Genomic DNA, 17,358 nt, shown 5'->3' on the forward strand with positions numbered 1-17,358 from the left:
GTAATTATATCAGGATCAACAGAGAATTCATAATCTTTATCAGCAACACATATAAGTGAAGTAGCAAAAGCAGGGTCGGGTCTCATTCTGTCTCTAAGTGATTCTTTGTTCCATTTAATTAATAACCTCTTAAGCTCATATCTATCTTTGCAAGCGAAAATAGCAGGAGAAGATTATCTATCAAAAAGATAACCTTTATGAATAATAGGCATGTTTTCATCATCACTATCATCATCGTATTTAGATTCAATAATTTCTTTTTCTCTAGCCCTAGCAATTTGTTCATCAAGAAATTCACCAAGGGGCACAGTAGTATCAGACATAGAAGCAATTTCATCATAAGTATCATGCATAGCAGAAGTGGCATCATTAATAACATGCGGCATATCAGATGGAATAGCAGAAGCAGGTGTAGGTGTTGCTAACTTACTCATAACAGAAGGTGAATCAAGTGCAGAGCTAGATGGCAGTTCCTTACCTCCCCTCGTAGTTGATGGATAGATCTTGGTTTTTGGATCTCTCAAGTTCTTCATAGTGTCCAGCAGATATAAATCCCAAGTGACTCAAAGAATAGAGCTATGCTCCCCGGCAACGGTGCCAGAAAAAGGTCTTGATAACCCACAAGTATAGGGGATCGCAACAGCTTTCGAGGGTAGAGTATTCAACCCAAATTTATTGATTCGACACAAGGGGAGCCAAAGAATATTCTCAAGTATTAGCAGTTGAGTTGTCAATTCAACCACACCTGGAAACTTAGTATCTGCAGCAAAGTGTTTAGTAGCAAAGTAATATGATAGTGGTGGTAACGGTAACAAAAGTAAAGACATTAAAAGTAATATTTTTGGTATTTTGTAGTGATTGTAACAGTAGCAGCGAGAAAGTAAATAAGCGAGAACCAGTATATGGAAAACTCGTAGGCACCGGATCAGCGATGGATAATTCTGCCGGATGCGGTTCATCATGTAACAGTCATAACATAGGGTGACACAAAACTAGCTCCAATTCGTCAATGTAATGTAGGCATGTATTCCGTATATAGTCATACGTGCTTATGGAAAAGAACTTGCATGCCATCTTTTGTCCTACCCTCCCGTGGCAGCGGGGTCCTATTGGAAACTTAGGGATATTAAGGCCTCCTTTTAATAGAGAACGGAACAAAGCATTAGCACATAGTGAATACATGAACTCCTCAAACTATGGTCATCACCGGGAGTGGTCCCGATTATTGTCACTTCGGGGTCGCCGGATCATAACACATAGTAGGTGACTATAGACTTACAAGATAGGATCTAGAACTCACATATATTCATGAAAACATAATAGGTTCAGATCTGAAATCATGGCACTCGGGCCCTGGTGACAAGCATTAAGCATAGCAAAGTCATAGCAACATCAATCTTAGAACATAATGGATACTGGGGATCAAACCCTAACAAAACTAACTCGATTACATGATAAATCTCATCCAACCCATCACCGTCTAGCAAGCCTACGATGGAATTACTCACGCACAACGGTGAGCATCATGAAATTGGTGATGGAGGATGGTTGATGATGACGACGGCGACGAATCCCCCTCTCCAGAGCCCCGAACGGACTCTAGATCAGCCCTCCCGAGAGGTTTTAGGGCTTGGTGGCGGCTTCGTATCGTAAAATGCGATGATTTCTTCTCTCTGATTTTTCTCTCCGAAAGCAAATATATAGAGTTGGAGTTGGCGTTGGAGGGTCTCTAGGGGGCCCACGAGGTAGGGGGCGCCCCCCACCCTCGTGGAAAGGGTGTGGGCCCCCTGGTCTTCATATTTGGCGAGGATTTTTTATTATTTTTTCTAAGACCTCCCGTGGATTTTCAGGTCATTCCAAGAATATTTGTTTTCTGCACATAAAACAACACCATGGTAATTCTGCTGAAAATAGCATCAGTCCGGGTTAGTTCCATTCAAATCATACAAATTAGAGTCCAAAACAAGGGAAAAAGTGTTTGGAAAAGTAGATACGACGGAGACGTATCACATACATTTCTGCTTTTCTGCACTCAACGGTCTGCAATCTGCATAATATAGTGAGGATAATCATATATACATGCGATGAAAGAGCTGAGCTATACATAGAGACTTAATGACAGAAGTAGTACTTACAGACAGTAGCAAGTGACCGTTAATTTATCGAGGGCCTTTTGATTGAACCACTAGAAGAACTCCTCAAATGGAACAGTCAAAAAATCAATTCCAACGAGGTCGTGCTCCTCTTTAACTCTCAGATACAAAGTATTCGTCCCCCCAGACTCTCTACAGGTTTTCATGTACCAATCATGGAATCTTCGCATCATCGTTGTTAGAGATTTTTCATCTTTGACAAGAGGCTTCCCGTAATGGTATTGGTGTTCTTCCACCTCCAAGAAATCATAATGTACATCGTCGGGCAGGTAATCTTCAAGATTTCTATAACCGGGCACCATCCCCGGATCATTAGCGACGATATCGCTAGACACCTTGAGCGGGGGGCACGATTGGTCCGCTTGTTCGCCGAGCTGGGCAATTGTTTTCCCAACTCGTCGTTCTGCTAACCTTCGATCACTGATAGTATTTCCCGATCACTCTGCTTCGATATATACCTTTGCAGTAATGCGCTCATAGTTGTTTTTCAGCGGAGACTTTGGTGGTTTCCTCAGGGCATCAATAGTGCGCTTTGCTTTCACCCGGTCTACCTTCTCCTCCGGAGGTGGATGTCTCTGTGCTTTCACCTCTTCAAAGAAGTCCTTCACTTCTTTTTCCATGATCTTCGTGTTTTCTTCCACGGTCCTCTCGTATGGTAACTTCTCTAGAGGCTTGAGAGGTGGACCGAATCTGTATTGCCTCCCGGCTCTGGCTGTACTGCTAGACGCCGGAGCAGACGGAGCAGCGGTTGTCTTCTTTCGTGCTTGCTTACAAGGCGGAGAAGAAGGACTACGATGCGCCAGAGCAGCCGAGGTGGCGGAGGGTCTCTTTCGCCCTTGCTGGCGAGGCTGGTGGCTGCTCGGGCGCGCCGACGCAGGCGGAGAAGGAGGCGGAGTGTCGCCACGCGCCGGAGAAGGAGGAGGTTTTTGGCTGCTCGGGCGCGTCAGCGTAGGCGGAGAAGGAGGCGGAGTGACGCCACGTGCCGGAGAAGGAGGCTGAGTTCCCTAATCACTCGCTGGAGGAGGAGGTGGTGGAGGAGGCGGAGTGCCCTGACTCGCCGGAGGAGGAGGAGGCGTCCAGTTCGGAAGGTTGATGAGCTCCTTCCGCCATAGGCATGGAGTCTTCAGACAAGAACCCAGCTAAGTCTCCCCATCACCCGTAGGGTGGTCAAGCTAGAGGTCCTCAAATCCTTCGGTGATTGCATCCACCATCACCCTAGCATATCCTTCTGGAATCGGCCGGCAGTGAAAAGTTGCGCCAGGTTCAGGAGGTGCAACAGAGCCAACAGCCGCCTTGACTTTCAATTCCATCCACTGCGTCATAAAGTGGAAATTCTGAGACTCCGTGATAGCATCCACGGGGTAGCTAGCAGGAGCCATGAAGACAGGCTCCTGAAGCAGCTCCGTGTGTAACGCCCTCGATGCGGCTATATCTCCTACGTGTCGAAGCACGACTTAGAGGCATAACCGCATTGAAAGCAATGTCGCAAGTTAGGCAATCATCACAACATCCCATGTAATATAAATAATAAAAGGGGAAGGAACATAGTTGGCTTACACTCGCCACGTCAATCAAAGTACATAAATAGCATTACATCATCCAATCACTCATGGCCCGACTACGGCGCAAAAATAAAAGATCAACCCAACATGCGACACGGTCCCGATCGCCCCAACTGGGCACCACTACTGATCATTAGGGAAAGACACATAGTAACGGCGTGAGTCCTCGTCGAACTCCCACTTGAGCTCAAGCGCGTCATCTGGAACAGAGTCATCAGGCCCTACATCTGGTTTGGAAGTAATCTGTGAGCCACAGGGACTCAGCAATCTCGCACCCTTGCGATCAAGACTATTTAAGCTTATAGGTAAGGCAAGGTAAATATGTGGAGCTGCAGCAAGCGACTAGCATATATGGTGGCTAACCTGTTCGCAAAAGAGAGCGAGAAGAGAAGGCAAAGCGCGAACGAATAACTAGAGAACAACCTGCGGCAAGCATTACTCCAAGACCGTGTTCACTTCCCAGACTCCGCCGAGAAGAGACCATCACGGTAACTCACACAGTTGATTCATTTTAATTAAGTTAAGGTTCAAGTTATCTACAACCGGACATTAACAAATTCCCATCTGCCCATAACCGCGGGCACGGCTTTCGAAAGTTCAAATCCCTGCAGGGGAGTCCCAACTTAGCCCATGACAAGCTCTCACGGTCAACGAAGAAATAGACCTTCTCCCGAGACATTCCGATCAGACTCGGCATCCCGGTTCTACAAGACACTTCGACAAGTTAAAACAAATCCAGCAACACCGCCCGAATGTGCCGACATATCCCAATAGGAGCTGCACATATCTCGTTCTCAGGGCACAATCGGATAAGCAATCCGTACAACTAAAACCAGCCCTCGAGTTTCCCTGAGGTGGCGCTGCAAGGGGCTCTAGGTTGGACCAACACTCAGAGGAGCACTGGCCCGGGGGAGTTTAAATAAGATGACCCTCAGGCTCCGGAAACCCAAGGGAAAAAGAGGCTAGGTGGCAAATGGTAAAACCAAGGTTGGGCACTGCTGGAAAAGCTTTATTCAAGGCGAACTATCACGGGGTTCCCATTATAACCCAACCGCGTAAGGAACACAAAATCCGGGAAAATAATACCGATATGACGAAAACTAGGGCGGCAAGAGTGGAACAAAACACTAGGCGAGAGGCCGAGCCTTCCACCCTTTACCAAGTATATAGATGCATTAAGATAACAAGATAATATAATGATATCCCAACAAGTAAATAATGTTCCAACAAGGAACGGTCTCCAATCTTCACCTGCAACTAGCAACGCTATAAGAGGGGCTGAGCAAAGCGGTAACATAGCCAATCAACGGTTTGCTAGGACATGGTGGGTTAGAGGTTTGACATGGCAATTTGGGAGGCATGATAAGCAAGTGGTAGGCATCATAGCATAGGCATAGCAAAAGAGCGAGCATCTAGCAAAAGCAAAGATAGAAGTGATTTCGAGGGTATGATCATCTTGCCTGCAAAGTTGTCAGAGTTGACTGGATCCTCGAAAGCAAACTCAACGGGCTCCTCGTTAGCGAACTCGTCTCCCGGCTCTACCCAAACAATACAAACAAGCAAACGGAGCATAATCAACCACGTGCAAAGCTCAAACAACATGATGCAAACATGGTATGCTATGCAGGATGTGATATGCGATGCATATGCAAGATTTGACAAGGAATGAATGAACCTGGACTCAATGTGGAAATCCAAGTGTTCCACTTGAAAGGTGAGATGATTTCGCTTGAAAACGATATAAAGATCGCCGGAATCGGAGTCACGGTTTGGAAATGGCAAGCAATTCAAATGTGGCATCGGTCTGCGATATACAGCAAGTAGCCATCTAAATGCAACAAGTTAAACATGCTACAGCACCCAAACATGGCAACAAAACACATGGCAGGGATCCATTCATGATGCTTAACAAAAGATGAACACTGAGCTACAGCCAATTCATCCATTAACAGGTTCAAACAAGCATGGCAAAAATGCATTTGGTAAACAGATTTCAGACTTGGTAAAATTAACACTTGTCTGGAATTTCAGATCAGGTAGCACACTTTGGAGCATGAAAACTATATTCTACAGGGCCTGAACATGGCAAAGTAAGGCATGGCATGGAGCTACTCAAAGAGCTTAACAAAAGTCCCTTAGTGACCTTGAGCCAAAAGGGATCAGAAAATACATTTGCAAGCATGTGAATATGGCAAAAACATAATCAGTTCTCAGACTTGGTGAAAACTGGAGCATCAAAATCAGATATCAAGTAGGCATGTTTACGAGCTCGATGCACTCACTACAGAGCAAGTCATGACAATCTAAGCATACACCCATCAAGAATGCACATTATACAAGCTAGATATGGCAAGAATAATAACATAGCATGCACGGATCAACTACAACATCCTCGGCAAAATCGCTAACAAGTAGACAATCTGCCTAGATTCACGAAATAATAAAAGTAGAGCTCGATTGACTCAAGCTAGGGTGCTCCATATTTGCAAACAAAGACATGGATGGATAGAGCACTACAATATTAACAAAACATCCTTACTGATCATCCTCAAAAGAGGCGCGGATCACTAGGAAACAACATGAACATATGGTATATTGAGATAAATAGATCAAGGACTTAGTGGAATTGCTAAGTCCCTGAAATCAGCATTAACGAATGCACCACTTTGCAAGCTTGTGCTAGTCACCACACTCATCACAAAAAATACATGGGTTGCACCTCTAGAAAGATGGCAAAACATATAACAAAACACATGTAGAGCTCAGGGGCATATCATGCACACAATAATCATGGCAAAAATGATAAATATCTAATTGGAGCAGCCGATCTGACAATTATCCCAAATAGCACTCTTCCAACAGCATTTCGGGCATCAAACTGAACTCAAATGAAAATGATGCAATGAGATGAAATGATGTACTCTCTGAGATGAACATTTTGATATGCTATATGCCCAAAACGGAGCTACGGATGCGGAGTTACGGCACGACGAAAATAGCAAAATAATTAGGGTTAGGGACGAAAAAGTCAACCCCGAGATTTCGGATCTCAAATCCAGATCGGGACCTCGCCGGAGTTACTGTAGCAAGGCGCGATTTTTGAAGATGGCCGGCCGGAGACGACAAAGATGACGGCGGTGGAGGTGGCCGGACGGAGGAGAGGTCGCCGGGGAGGAGTCGCGGCGGCCTCGGGCGGCGCTTGTGCGGCGGGAGAGGCGGCCGGAGCTGTAGCAGCGGTCGCCGGCAACGAGGAAGTGCGGCGGCCGGCGAGGGGAAGTGCGGCGGCGCGAGGAGGCGCGGCGAGATAGGTGGCGGCGGTGGGCGCGCGGGCCTCGGGGGCCGGCGATGGGCCAAGCGGGTCGGCGGCGCGGGGGCGGTGAGGCGCCACGTGGTGCTACGCCACTGGTACGGGGCGGCGGCGCGATTTCGTCTGCCCGGGGCGGACGTGTCCGGCGGCGGCGCGATGAGATTTTTTAGGGTTTGGAAGGTGGGGATCCGAAATTTTTGAGGAGGGGTCTGTATATAGAGGTAGAGGGAGCTAGGAGAGTCCAAATGAGGTGCGGTTTTCGGCCACGCGATCGTGATCGAACGCTCTAGATGATGGAGAGGGTTTTGGTGGGTTTTGGGCCACTTTGGAGGGGTGTTGGGCTGCAACACACACGAGGCCTTCTCGGTCCCTCGGTTAACCGTTGGAGCATCAAACGAAGTCCAAATGGTACGAAACTTGACAGGCGGTCTCCCCGTAGTAAACGAAGGCCGCTTGGCAAGTCTCGGTCCAATCCGGAAATGTTTAACCCTCACACGTGAAAGAAAGGTAGAAATGACCACCGGAGGAGAACGGAGCGCCGGAATGCAAAACGGACAACGGGGAAAATGCTCGAATGCATGAGACGAACACGTATGCAAATGCAATGTACATGATGACATGATATGAGATGCATGACAACGATAACAACACACGGAGACAAAAACCCGAACCCGAGAAAATAAAATAACTTAGCGCCGGAAACGGCAAGAGTTGGATTACATATTAGGTAAATCATATCCGGGGTGTTACACCGTGGAAGCCATGCTACTTCTCCGTTGAGATGGCGGGGTAGCTTCGGGTGTAGCAGCTTCGGCAGGTCGCGTGCTGCGGGCCTCGTCTCGTTCCTCTAGCGCTTGTACCCTTGCGTGCAGCGCCTGTAGTTGGGTCAACTCCTTTTTCTTCTTCCTCTCCCGGCGTTTGTAACCGCATGCGTTGGGAAATCCAGCCTTCCACGAAAGGGAGCCTGGCATGCCTCGTGTCCGTCCGGGGTGCTCAGGATTCCCAAGGGCCTTTGTGAGCTCGTCGTTCTCTCCATTCGAAACGAACGTCCCTTGCTGCGCCTTTTCGATATACTCCTGAAGCTTCTCGATGGGTGTGTACAGCTGCTCGTTGGTCCAAACGCACTTCCCTATTACAGGGTCCAATTTTCCTCCAACCCCGAAGAACCAAGTCCTGCAACGGTCTGGCGAGCATCGTGTCTCTGGTTCGATCCCTTTTTCAATGAGGTCATTCTCAGCCTTGTCCCACAACGACCGGGCTTTCAGGTAGCCACCTGACCCCGTGCGATGGTGATGCTTCTTCTTTGCAGCATTTTTTTGTTTGTCGCTGACATCTTCGCTGCTCTCTTAGATTTCTTTTTAGTGACAAATGTCGGCCACTGATCTTTGATCTTCTCAAATCGGCCGATGAATTCTGGAGTCTTGTCTTGGTCGACAAACGATGATTTAAGCTCATTCTTCCACCTCCTGAATAGCTCAGCCATCTTCTTAAGAGCATAAGCCTTGATCATTGGCTTTTTAACTGGATTCTCCGGATCCTCCTCTAGCGGGAAGGTGAAATTTTCCTGCAGCGCGGTCCAAAGATCAGCTTTCTGCCTATCGCTGACATAAGACACCTGAGAGTCTTTGTCCTTAGGCTTCAACCATTGCTCGATGCTGATCAGGATCATGTCCCTAACTAGAACCCTGCACTGAGCATTAAATTTTTGCTTGGTCCGGAGGGGTTCAATCGGTTGGCCAGCGCGATCAATTCCGATGATCGTGTACCTTTCATCCGCGCGCAACTTTCTCTTTGGGTCTCGTCTCGTTACCGAAGTGTTGCTCGATCCGGAGGGCTAGAAAAGAAGAAAAAGAAGAAAGTTAATATGTGTACATACCAAAAACAATTAATGCATCAATTAGCTATAGTCAGCACATGCTTAATTAATAAATATATATACCTGGCTGGACTCCGTTCGGTCACCTGAGCCGTCATCACGGTGTCCTTCCCCTTCCATTCGGTCACCGGAGCCGTCATCACGGTGTCCTTCCCCTCCATTTGGTCACCGGAGCCGTCATCATGGTGTCCTTCCTACTCCATTTTTTGATCATCGTCGTAGCCTGCTTCTTCATCCTGTCTTTCCAGACCATCGGTGCATGTGTCGTTGAGAAACGACAAGACGACATCACTTCCGTGTGCGATTATCTCCCCCAACACCGCTTCTGTTGCTTCGTCTCGGGGGTGCGGATCCATATTTTCTACAAATATATACAACATGTCAATTATTATTCAAACATGACAGATGGATATATTAGTGGCAAACATAGAACTAGCTAGCTAAGCACAATAAGGAATCATATTAGTGGCCTGGCCTCGACGCTTCTCTAGGGTTTGGGGTGGCCTCGGCAATGCTTCAAGGGTTTGGGGTGGCCTCAACAACGCTTCAAGGGTTCGGGGTGGCCTGGACGACAACGCTCTTTTAACTTGGTAAATTTGGGTGGCCTCAAGAGAGTTTGTCGATCGGGTAGGGGCGCGGCGGGAGGGGGTAGGAGACCGACATCGTTTCTTTCTAGGGTTTGGGTATCCTCGAGAGTTTTGGTCGAGCGAGAGGGCCGGTGGGTGCTCCCATGGTATAAGTTATCACGGTCGAGAGGGGGTATATATATCGACCGCCCCTCATGTCGAAGTTATCCGTGAGGGGGTTATATCGACAACGACGACGTACATACATGGGAAAATAATGTTATCGGGGAGGGGGTATATCGACCCCCCCCCCTCGTGTTGAAGTTATCGGGATATAAGAGAAGAAGAAGAAAAAAAATAGAATTTTCTTATTTTTTTCTTAAATGTAACCTTTTCATATATGAACATACATAGGTAAATTATACATACATGGAAAAAATTGCTATGAACAAAAAAACATCATATATGAATATTTTGTATATACATCCATATCCATCCATTCATACATACATACATGGACAAAAAAATGCTATGAACAAAAACATCAGTAGTAATTATTTTTTAATGATTTGGCCTCAAAAAAATTCTTTTATTAGTATTTTCAAACTCTAGAATGATCTTTTTGCACTAGAAGTATTTCAAATAATTACTTTCAAATGCCACAAAATTTTTGAGAAGTCCTCTGATGCCTATAGATCATTTTTATTCAAAAACCCACTTTGGTCATTTGAAATTTTTTAGCACAACTTCCATTTTTCAATTTTGGTCCAATCTTGGCATTGAACTACAACCCTATTTTTCCTTGCTAAAAAAATTCTGATTTTTTTACATCTTGTGGTCCTTCCTACTAAACCCTTGAGTCCATAAGGGCAGCCCCAATTTCATCTAGCAAGTCCACCAAAAAAATTCATGTAGTTTCTGTCCAGCACTAAATTTTATTAAAACTTGCACTAACAAGTTTTTCCTTTTATCAAACCAACTTGACCATCTTCACTAACATCCAAGGAGACATCATCCTGCCAAGTTTCACATAAAACAAAGTTCCCTAGCTATCCCTAGCATTTCATCAAACACCTTGTGGACATGGCTGAAAACATGCAATTCTCTGAAACTATGCACTGAACCAACTTCACCATCATCACATACATGAAGGAAGGACAGAGGAGAGGGTGGGAGGGAGGAGGGAGTACCGGCCTGTCCGGCGGGCAGTGGTGCGGCGGCGTTGACGGCAGGGCAGGGGCGTGGTGCAGCATCGGGGCAGGGCAAGGGCGTGGCGCAGCGTCGGTGCAAGGTAGGGGCGCGGTGGAGTTGGCATCGAGGTCGAGGCAGGGGCGCACGGCGGCGGCGGCGGGGCTGGGTAGGGGCGCGACAGCGTCGGGGCGAGGCAGGGGCGCACAGCGTCGGCGCCGGGGCAGGGCAGGGGCGCACGACGTCGGCGTCGGGGCAGGGCAGGGGCGCGGCGGCGTCGGGGCAGGCAGGGCGCAGCGACGGCGTCGGCGTCGAGGTCCGACAGCTTGGCGGCGTCGAGGTGTTCGTCGGTGTCGAGGCATTCGGTGGCATAGAGGCAGATCGAAGAACTGAGTGAAAAATTTGACAAGTGTTGCTTATATACCAAGAGCATTGGTCCCGGTTCGTGGCACAAACCAGGACCAATGCCCCCCTTTAGTCCCGATTGATGCCACCAACTGGGACCAAAGGCCTCTTTTCAGCAGCCCAAAGGGAGGGAAGCGGCGGCCATTGGTCCCGGTTGGTGGCATACCAAGCGGGACTAAAGGGGAGCATTGGTTCCGGTTGGTGCCACGAACCGGTATCAATGCACCTGTTTAGTCCTGGTTGGTGGCACCAACCGGGACCAAAGGCCTTGCACGGCGGGGTGATGGTGGGAGTTTAGTCCCACCTTGCTAGTTGAGAGGGGCGCACTGTGGTTTATAAGCCCCACTGCCGCAACCCTCTCGAGCTCCTCTCCATTGCAGGCTTACGGGCCTAATTGTAACTACTATGCCTGATGGGCCTACTGGGGCTTCTGCGGGCCTGAATCCTGGCCCATGGATGGGTTTCTAGTCGTATTCAAGCCATGGTGGCCTAGTAGGTGGTATTTTCCCCCCATTTTTTTGTTTTATTTTTTGCTTTATTTTTTTGTTTTGTTTCTACTTACAATAAAATACTTATTTATTTTATTTTGTTTCTAATTACTTATTTATTTTATTTTATGATAATTCTTTTTGCTATTAAAGTTTCTAACAAAAAAAGTTCTGTATGAAAATTCTTTTTGCTTTTAATGATTTTGAATAGAAAATACTTTGATAATTTTAGTTGCATCAATTTTACATAATTTTAGTTTCATAAATTTTAGAGGTTGCTTATAATGTTCTGAACAGAAAATACTTTGATAATTTTAGTTTCAAAATTTTTATTTATGTTATAAAATTTTATTTTATTCTGTTTCTACTTATATATTTTATTAAAGTTTATAGTATTTTGTTTCAAATTACTTATTTATTTTATTTTATAATAATTCTTTTTGCTGAAAGACCCTGAAATTCGTATATATTATGCATTTACTGATTATTTTGAGCTATAAGACCCTGAAATTGAAAAGCACTACAAATGAACTCTGAAAAGGTTGAAAGTTGACATGGTATCATCATTTCACCCACATAGCATGTGCAAGAAAGTGGAGAGGCTTACGGCAAAAATTGGATGCACTTCATGTACAAAACGGACAATCTCTTTCGAAATATCAGGATTTCATACGGAAACTCGTCTGTTACAAAGGGATTTCATTTTTTTAAATTATTTGAACTCCATACTTTTTCTGTGTTCAAAATGCACCATTCAAAGCCACATCATCAATTTTCAACCCTTTCTGACTTTATTTGTTATTTTTCATGCATTTACTGATTATTTTGAGCTATAAGACCCTGAAATTGAAAAACACTACAAATGAACTCTGAAAAGATTGAAAGTTGGCATGGTATCATCATTTCACTCATATAGCATGTGCAAGAAAGTAGAGAGGCTTACGGCAAAACTGGATGCACTTCGTGTATAAAATGCACCATTCAAAGCCACATCATCAATTTAGTACATATAGCTCTCATGAATAGATAAGTGACCAAATTAATAGAAGTTCATCATCACATTAAAAACAAAGTACATACATAGTTCTCATTGAACAACATATAGCTCTCCAGAGCATCTAGTTAAACCATACATTGAAACTATGTAAAACCTTTCAATGCAACAACAAATGCGATCATAATCACAACCAAGGTAAAAATTGATCCAATGGCATAATGATACCAAGCCTCGGTATGAACGATATATTTTCTAATCTTTCTAATCTTCAACCGCATTGCATCCATCTTGATCCTGTGATCATCGACGACATCCGCAACATGCAACTCTAATATCATCTTCTCCTCCTCAATTTTTTTTATTTTTCCCTTCAAGTAATTGTTTTCTTCTTCAACTAAATTTAACCTCTCGACAATAGGGTCGGTTGGAATTTCTGGTTCAACTACCTCCTACATAAATAAAATCTATGTCAACTTGATGGGCATAATTGTCATAAACAATAAATGAACCAAATAGTTATAAAAGATAATATATATACCACATCCGAATCATAGCCAGGACAAGGGCCGACGGGGGCGGATGCCAAAACCATCGCACTATATAATAACAAGCAATAATGAAAATAAGAAAATTAGACAAGTATCTATCTAAAGTAAGAATTTTTTTCTTTCAGAAGAAGATAAGAGGCTCACCACGGTGGTGCAGGCGACGAGATCGGCGCGGGCGATCGATGGCGGTGAGACGGGGACGGGACGTGACGGACCGCTAAACCTAGACAAATCTCAGGGAAAATGGAGTTTGGAGGTCGAGCTTCAAGAGGAGAAAGCTTAACTAGCGTGGCTTGGGCATTTCATCGAACACCTCGTGTGCATAGGAGGTGAGCTAGAGCACCCAAATGCCCTCTCCTCGCCGGCCAGAAAAAACAGAGCACTGTGGAGTGCTCTGCTGCGGCGACGGGGTATATATAGGCAACTCATTTGTCCCGGTTCGAAGCTGGAACCGGGACTAAAGCCCAGCCTTCTGTCCCGGTTCGAGCCAAGAACCGAGACCAATGTTTGTGGGCCAAGAGCGAGGCCCATTGGTCCCGATTCGTGTCTAGAAGCGGGACAAATGGGTCCATACTAACCGGTACCAATGCCCACGAAGCCCCGGCCGCCCCCCTGGGCTCACAAACCGGGACGAATGCATCCATTGGCCCCGGTTCGTAGAAGAACCGGGACTAATGGGCTGGCCAGGCCCGAACGAAAGCCCATTTTTCTACTAGTGTATGACGCATCTACGTTGTCCATATCCGTCCACGTAGTGAAAATTGTACTAATCCTTATTACTCTAAATATAGTTATGTTAGTTTATTCCTGTTTGTGGACAGTCACGCGCCGTCCGCTTGCATTCCTATCCCCTAGGTCACGGGCACAAGATGGGCAGTGAAGAGCAACATGCGGGTGCAGCCCTATCTGCGCATAAAATTTTGAGCCGAACCAGTAGGAATTTCTTCCCACATATTTTTTAGTCTTATGAAAATACTATCAAAGTTGCATAAAATTGCTCAGCGCATTTAGCTTGCTTGATTCGCTTTCTTCAAAAAGCAAACGATTCTCCAGAAATGGGCTGCTGCAGTGTGTTATTCTTGCTAGTCTTTTTAGCGGTTTGCAGAAAATTCAGGTACATGTTCAACAGCAAGGCAAAGTAGCCAGATCTTGTAATAAAAATACTCTCTCTGTCCTAAAATAAGTGTCTCAACTTTAGTACAACTTTGTACTAAAGTTGGTGCAAAGTTAAGACACTTATTTTGGGACGAAGGAAGTATCACAAAAGCTTGTGCTGCAGCATCACAACCAGTGGTGGCGCAGCCTGCAGAATCAGAAAACGGTTCACAAAAATTAAAAAAAAAAGAGAAAATGGTTCACCAGGCCTATTTACCATATAAGTCTTACTTATAATAACCACTTAACATTTTGGTGCTTCACACTGGACTAGTCACACAAACAACACGGTTCGCTGTCAGGGACTGGGTAAAACGAAGATGAAACACACCACCACCTATTTACACACCATCACTTATTCATCGCTGACAGTCATATGTCTCGCTATTCATCACTCAACCAGAACAGGCACCAACTTATTCATCGCTGACAGTCATATGTCTCACTATTCATCACTCAACCAGAGCGGGCACCATACTATAGAACCCTAAGGTTGGTAAGGAAGGCCGCGCAAAAATCCAGGAAGAGGAGCTGAGGTCTAGTAACTCTCTGCATATCTAGCAGGTACTTGTCATCCTTGGTCTTGTAAAGCTGAAGAAAAAACAAATACATAAATTCAGAGGTAAATAGAGAGCATATACAACACCATGCCAACGAACTGTCAACACCTAAAGTATACATGCATTAACGAATAATATCACACTAGGTTGACGATAGGTGTATGACCAACCAATACTGTGCAGCACTAAAACTCGGGAAGTTCGTTTTATCAATATGGCAACAGCAGACAATACTTGTTGGCAACAACAGACACATGCAGATGCAGGATATACCGGTTACAAAGCAGACACATGCAGACAATACTTTGTAACAATTACGAAGCGAATATATTGGCCAGCCTTTGCTTCAGAAAAATGTTATTTTATCTAGTGATCCGACTGCGAAGGTGACATTGAGTAGAAAATCCATATTTCTGTTATTGCAAAATGAATACAGTAGTATTAGAAGGTGAGATTGCACATCTGGATTTCAAACTTGATCACGGCAGGTAGCCTCCCTTAGCATCGGCGTTATCCATGATGGTAGAGTCATCAACAAAGCTGTGGCTGGCATCTAACATATCACTGACCTGAGGAAACATAGGGCACCACCTGCATTTCATGTTGTAGTGTCCATTCTTCTTCCAGCAGACATTTAATTCTTGAAGTGCCTTTAGAACCTCGATCATTATCTCACGAGGTTGAGCTCGAGACTGGTGGATAAGTGATGCATTAGCTCAACAGCTGAATGTGCAAAACAAAGCAAAGTAAAGTGGATAATGTGCAAGACCTGGAGCCCAAGAGCCCATTTTGTTTCAACGGGGTAATATGGCCGCAAGCCACTACCTTGAGAATCATTGCTTGCTGGAAGATACTGCCTGGTACTTGGGCTTGCTGATTCCGATGAAGTAAACTGATTAAAACTCCTACCATGGAGAGCCATCCATTCATAAAGTTAATGGTGCTTAAACCTTATGAATTAAACAAGTCACAGATGATGCAAATGTGAACTAACCATTGATTGTAGATAGTCAGCCCCCAAATAGCCACTAGTTGTTAGGAGCTCTCCTACCATCACATGCTTGGGCTGGCCCCTTGGGCTAGCTAAACGGGCCTGGCCCATTCTGGAACGACCAAGGCGATAAGAGCCTGGGAGAGGCGACGTCCAGGGCATCCAGTGGATCACGGCTTTGGCACGGCGGCTCTCTTCCCCTACCTCTCGTCCTCCTCCTGTTCTTCCTGATCCCCAAACCTTGTATCTCCATTGGTGTTGCTTGTAATCAAAGATTGTATCCAATATATATTGAGAGAGACATCTGGTACCCTACATCTGGTATTCAGAGCCAGGCCACCACCCTTTCACCATCCAATTTTCCCCATTTTTTCTTCCACACCGATTCATCCGTTTCACCGGCGACGACGACATGCCTGCCGACTTACCTCCGGAGTGGGATGCCATGCCTGCCAACGAGCAGTTGTTGTGGTATCACAAGAGATTATGTGCTAAGGCAGAGGAGATGAGCGCACTATTGGGTGTTGCAAGCGCTGGTGACCCTCATGTGGTTACCTCGCTTGTCGATCCGGCAGCGTCAACCATGACGCACACCTCGTCCATGCTCGTCCCCAACGTCTCCTGCTCCACCACGAAGGCCCTGGAGATTCCCAAGGTCGCCCATGATGCAACCCCGGTCTGCATCGCGATGTTGCCTATCACCTGTTCGACGGAGTGCTCGACCCAGGTCGACACCATCGACAACATTGACGAGGTCCATGATCCCGCCACCGCCGTCGACCTCGAGCCCACGGTCGTCCCCATCCACCAAGCAGTCGAGCAGCTTGCCCCGGAGCAGGCAATGGCCTCTAGTGTCGAGATCGTTTCTCATGTGAAGACCACCACCGACGTCGACCCCAAGGCCGGCGTGCAGGAGCTCGATGCCCTCTCTGTCGACACCTCCCCCCAAGTGATGAGCAAGGCAGACCTCGACGTCGCCCTCATCTTCTCCAGCGACCCTGCTTTGCCGGTGCTCACCATGTGTTCGACAGGCAGTCTAATCCAGGATGGCGCATGGGTGAAACCTGTTCATCTTGTGGACAAGAGCAAAACCTCGTGCCTACCATCGATACAACACGGAATCAGGAAGCAACCATGACCGTCACTTGTGCGAGTGAGGACCAGACACAGTGGACACCTGTGAGGCCTAGCCCGTGGCCGTCTTTCAAGTTTCATTCAGATGCAAGTTATCAGGAGGAGCCCTGTTCAGGTATATGTTGTCAATCACATGAAGTTTTATGGTTCAGTTCTGAACTCGTTTTGAGGTTATTCAGAGATGTGGTTTTCCATCAAGTTTCTTGTTGTGAGGTGATTGCCATGGAAGAGTACATCAGTTGTTTGTCAAATGCACAGTTGCAGTCTAGGAGTCCACCGGATCAGGCACCATCTAATACTAAAGCATTGAATGAATTGGCATTTCTCAATGCGGATATGTCTGCAAGCATAAGTGTTGATGCATGGTTAAGCTTGAGATTCCTTGGAACAAACCGTAGGCTCATTGATACTGCACCACACGCTGGTCG

General features: G+C 46.1%; 1 protein-coding gene across 1 annotated transcript; it reads right to left on the reverse strand.

The window, feature by feature from the left end:
• Positions 1-14,433: 14,433 nt before the first annotated feature.
• On the reverse strand, positions 14,434-15,727 carry LOC119285386 (carbon catabolite-derepressing protein kinase-like). The gene is made up of 3 exons (XM_037564650.1): positions 15,575-15,727; positions 15,375-15,497; positions 14,434-14,836 (listed from the first exon to the last, which is right to left on the reverse strand). The coding sequence occupies exons 1-3, from the start codon at positions 15,725-15,727 to the stop codon at positions 14,723-14,725; spliced, it is 390 nt and encodes a 129-aa protein (XP_037420547.1). The 3' UTR covers positions 14,434-14,722.
• Positions 15,728-17,358: the final 1,631 nt, after the last annotated feature.

Source organism: Triticum dicoccoides, chromosome 4A (genome assembly GCF_002162155.2).
Source record: "Triticum dicoccoides isolate Atlit2015 ecotype Zavitan chromosome 4A, WEW_v2.0, whole genome shotgun sequence".
In the NCBI taxonomy this organism is placed as follows: domain Eukaryota; kingdom Viridiplantae; phylum Streptophyta; class Magnoliopsida; order Poales; family Poaceae; genus Triticum; species Triticum dicoccoides.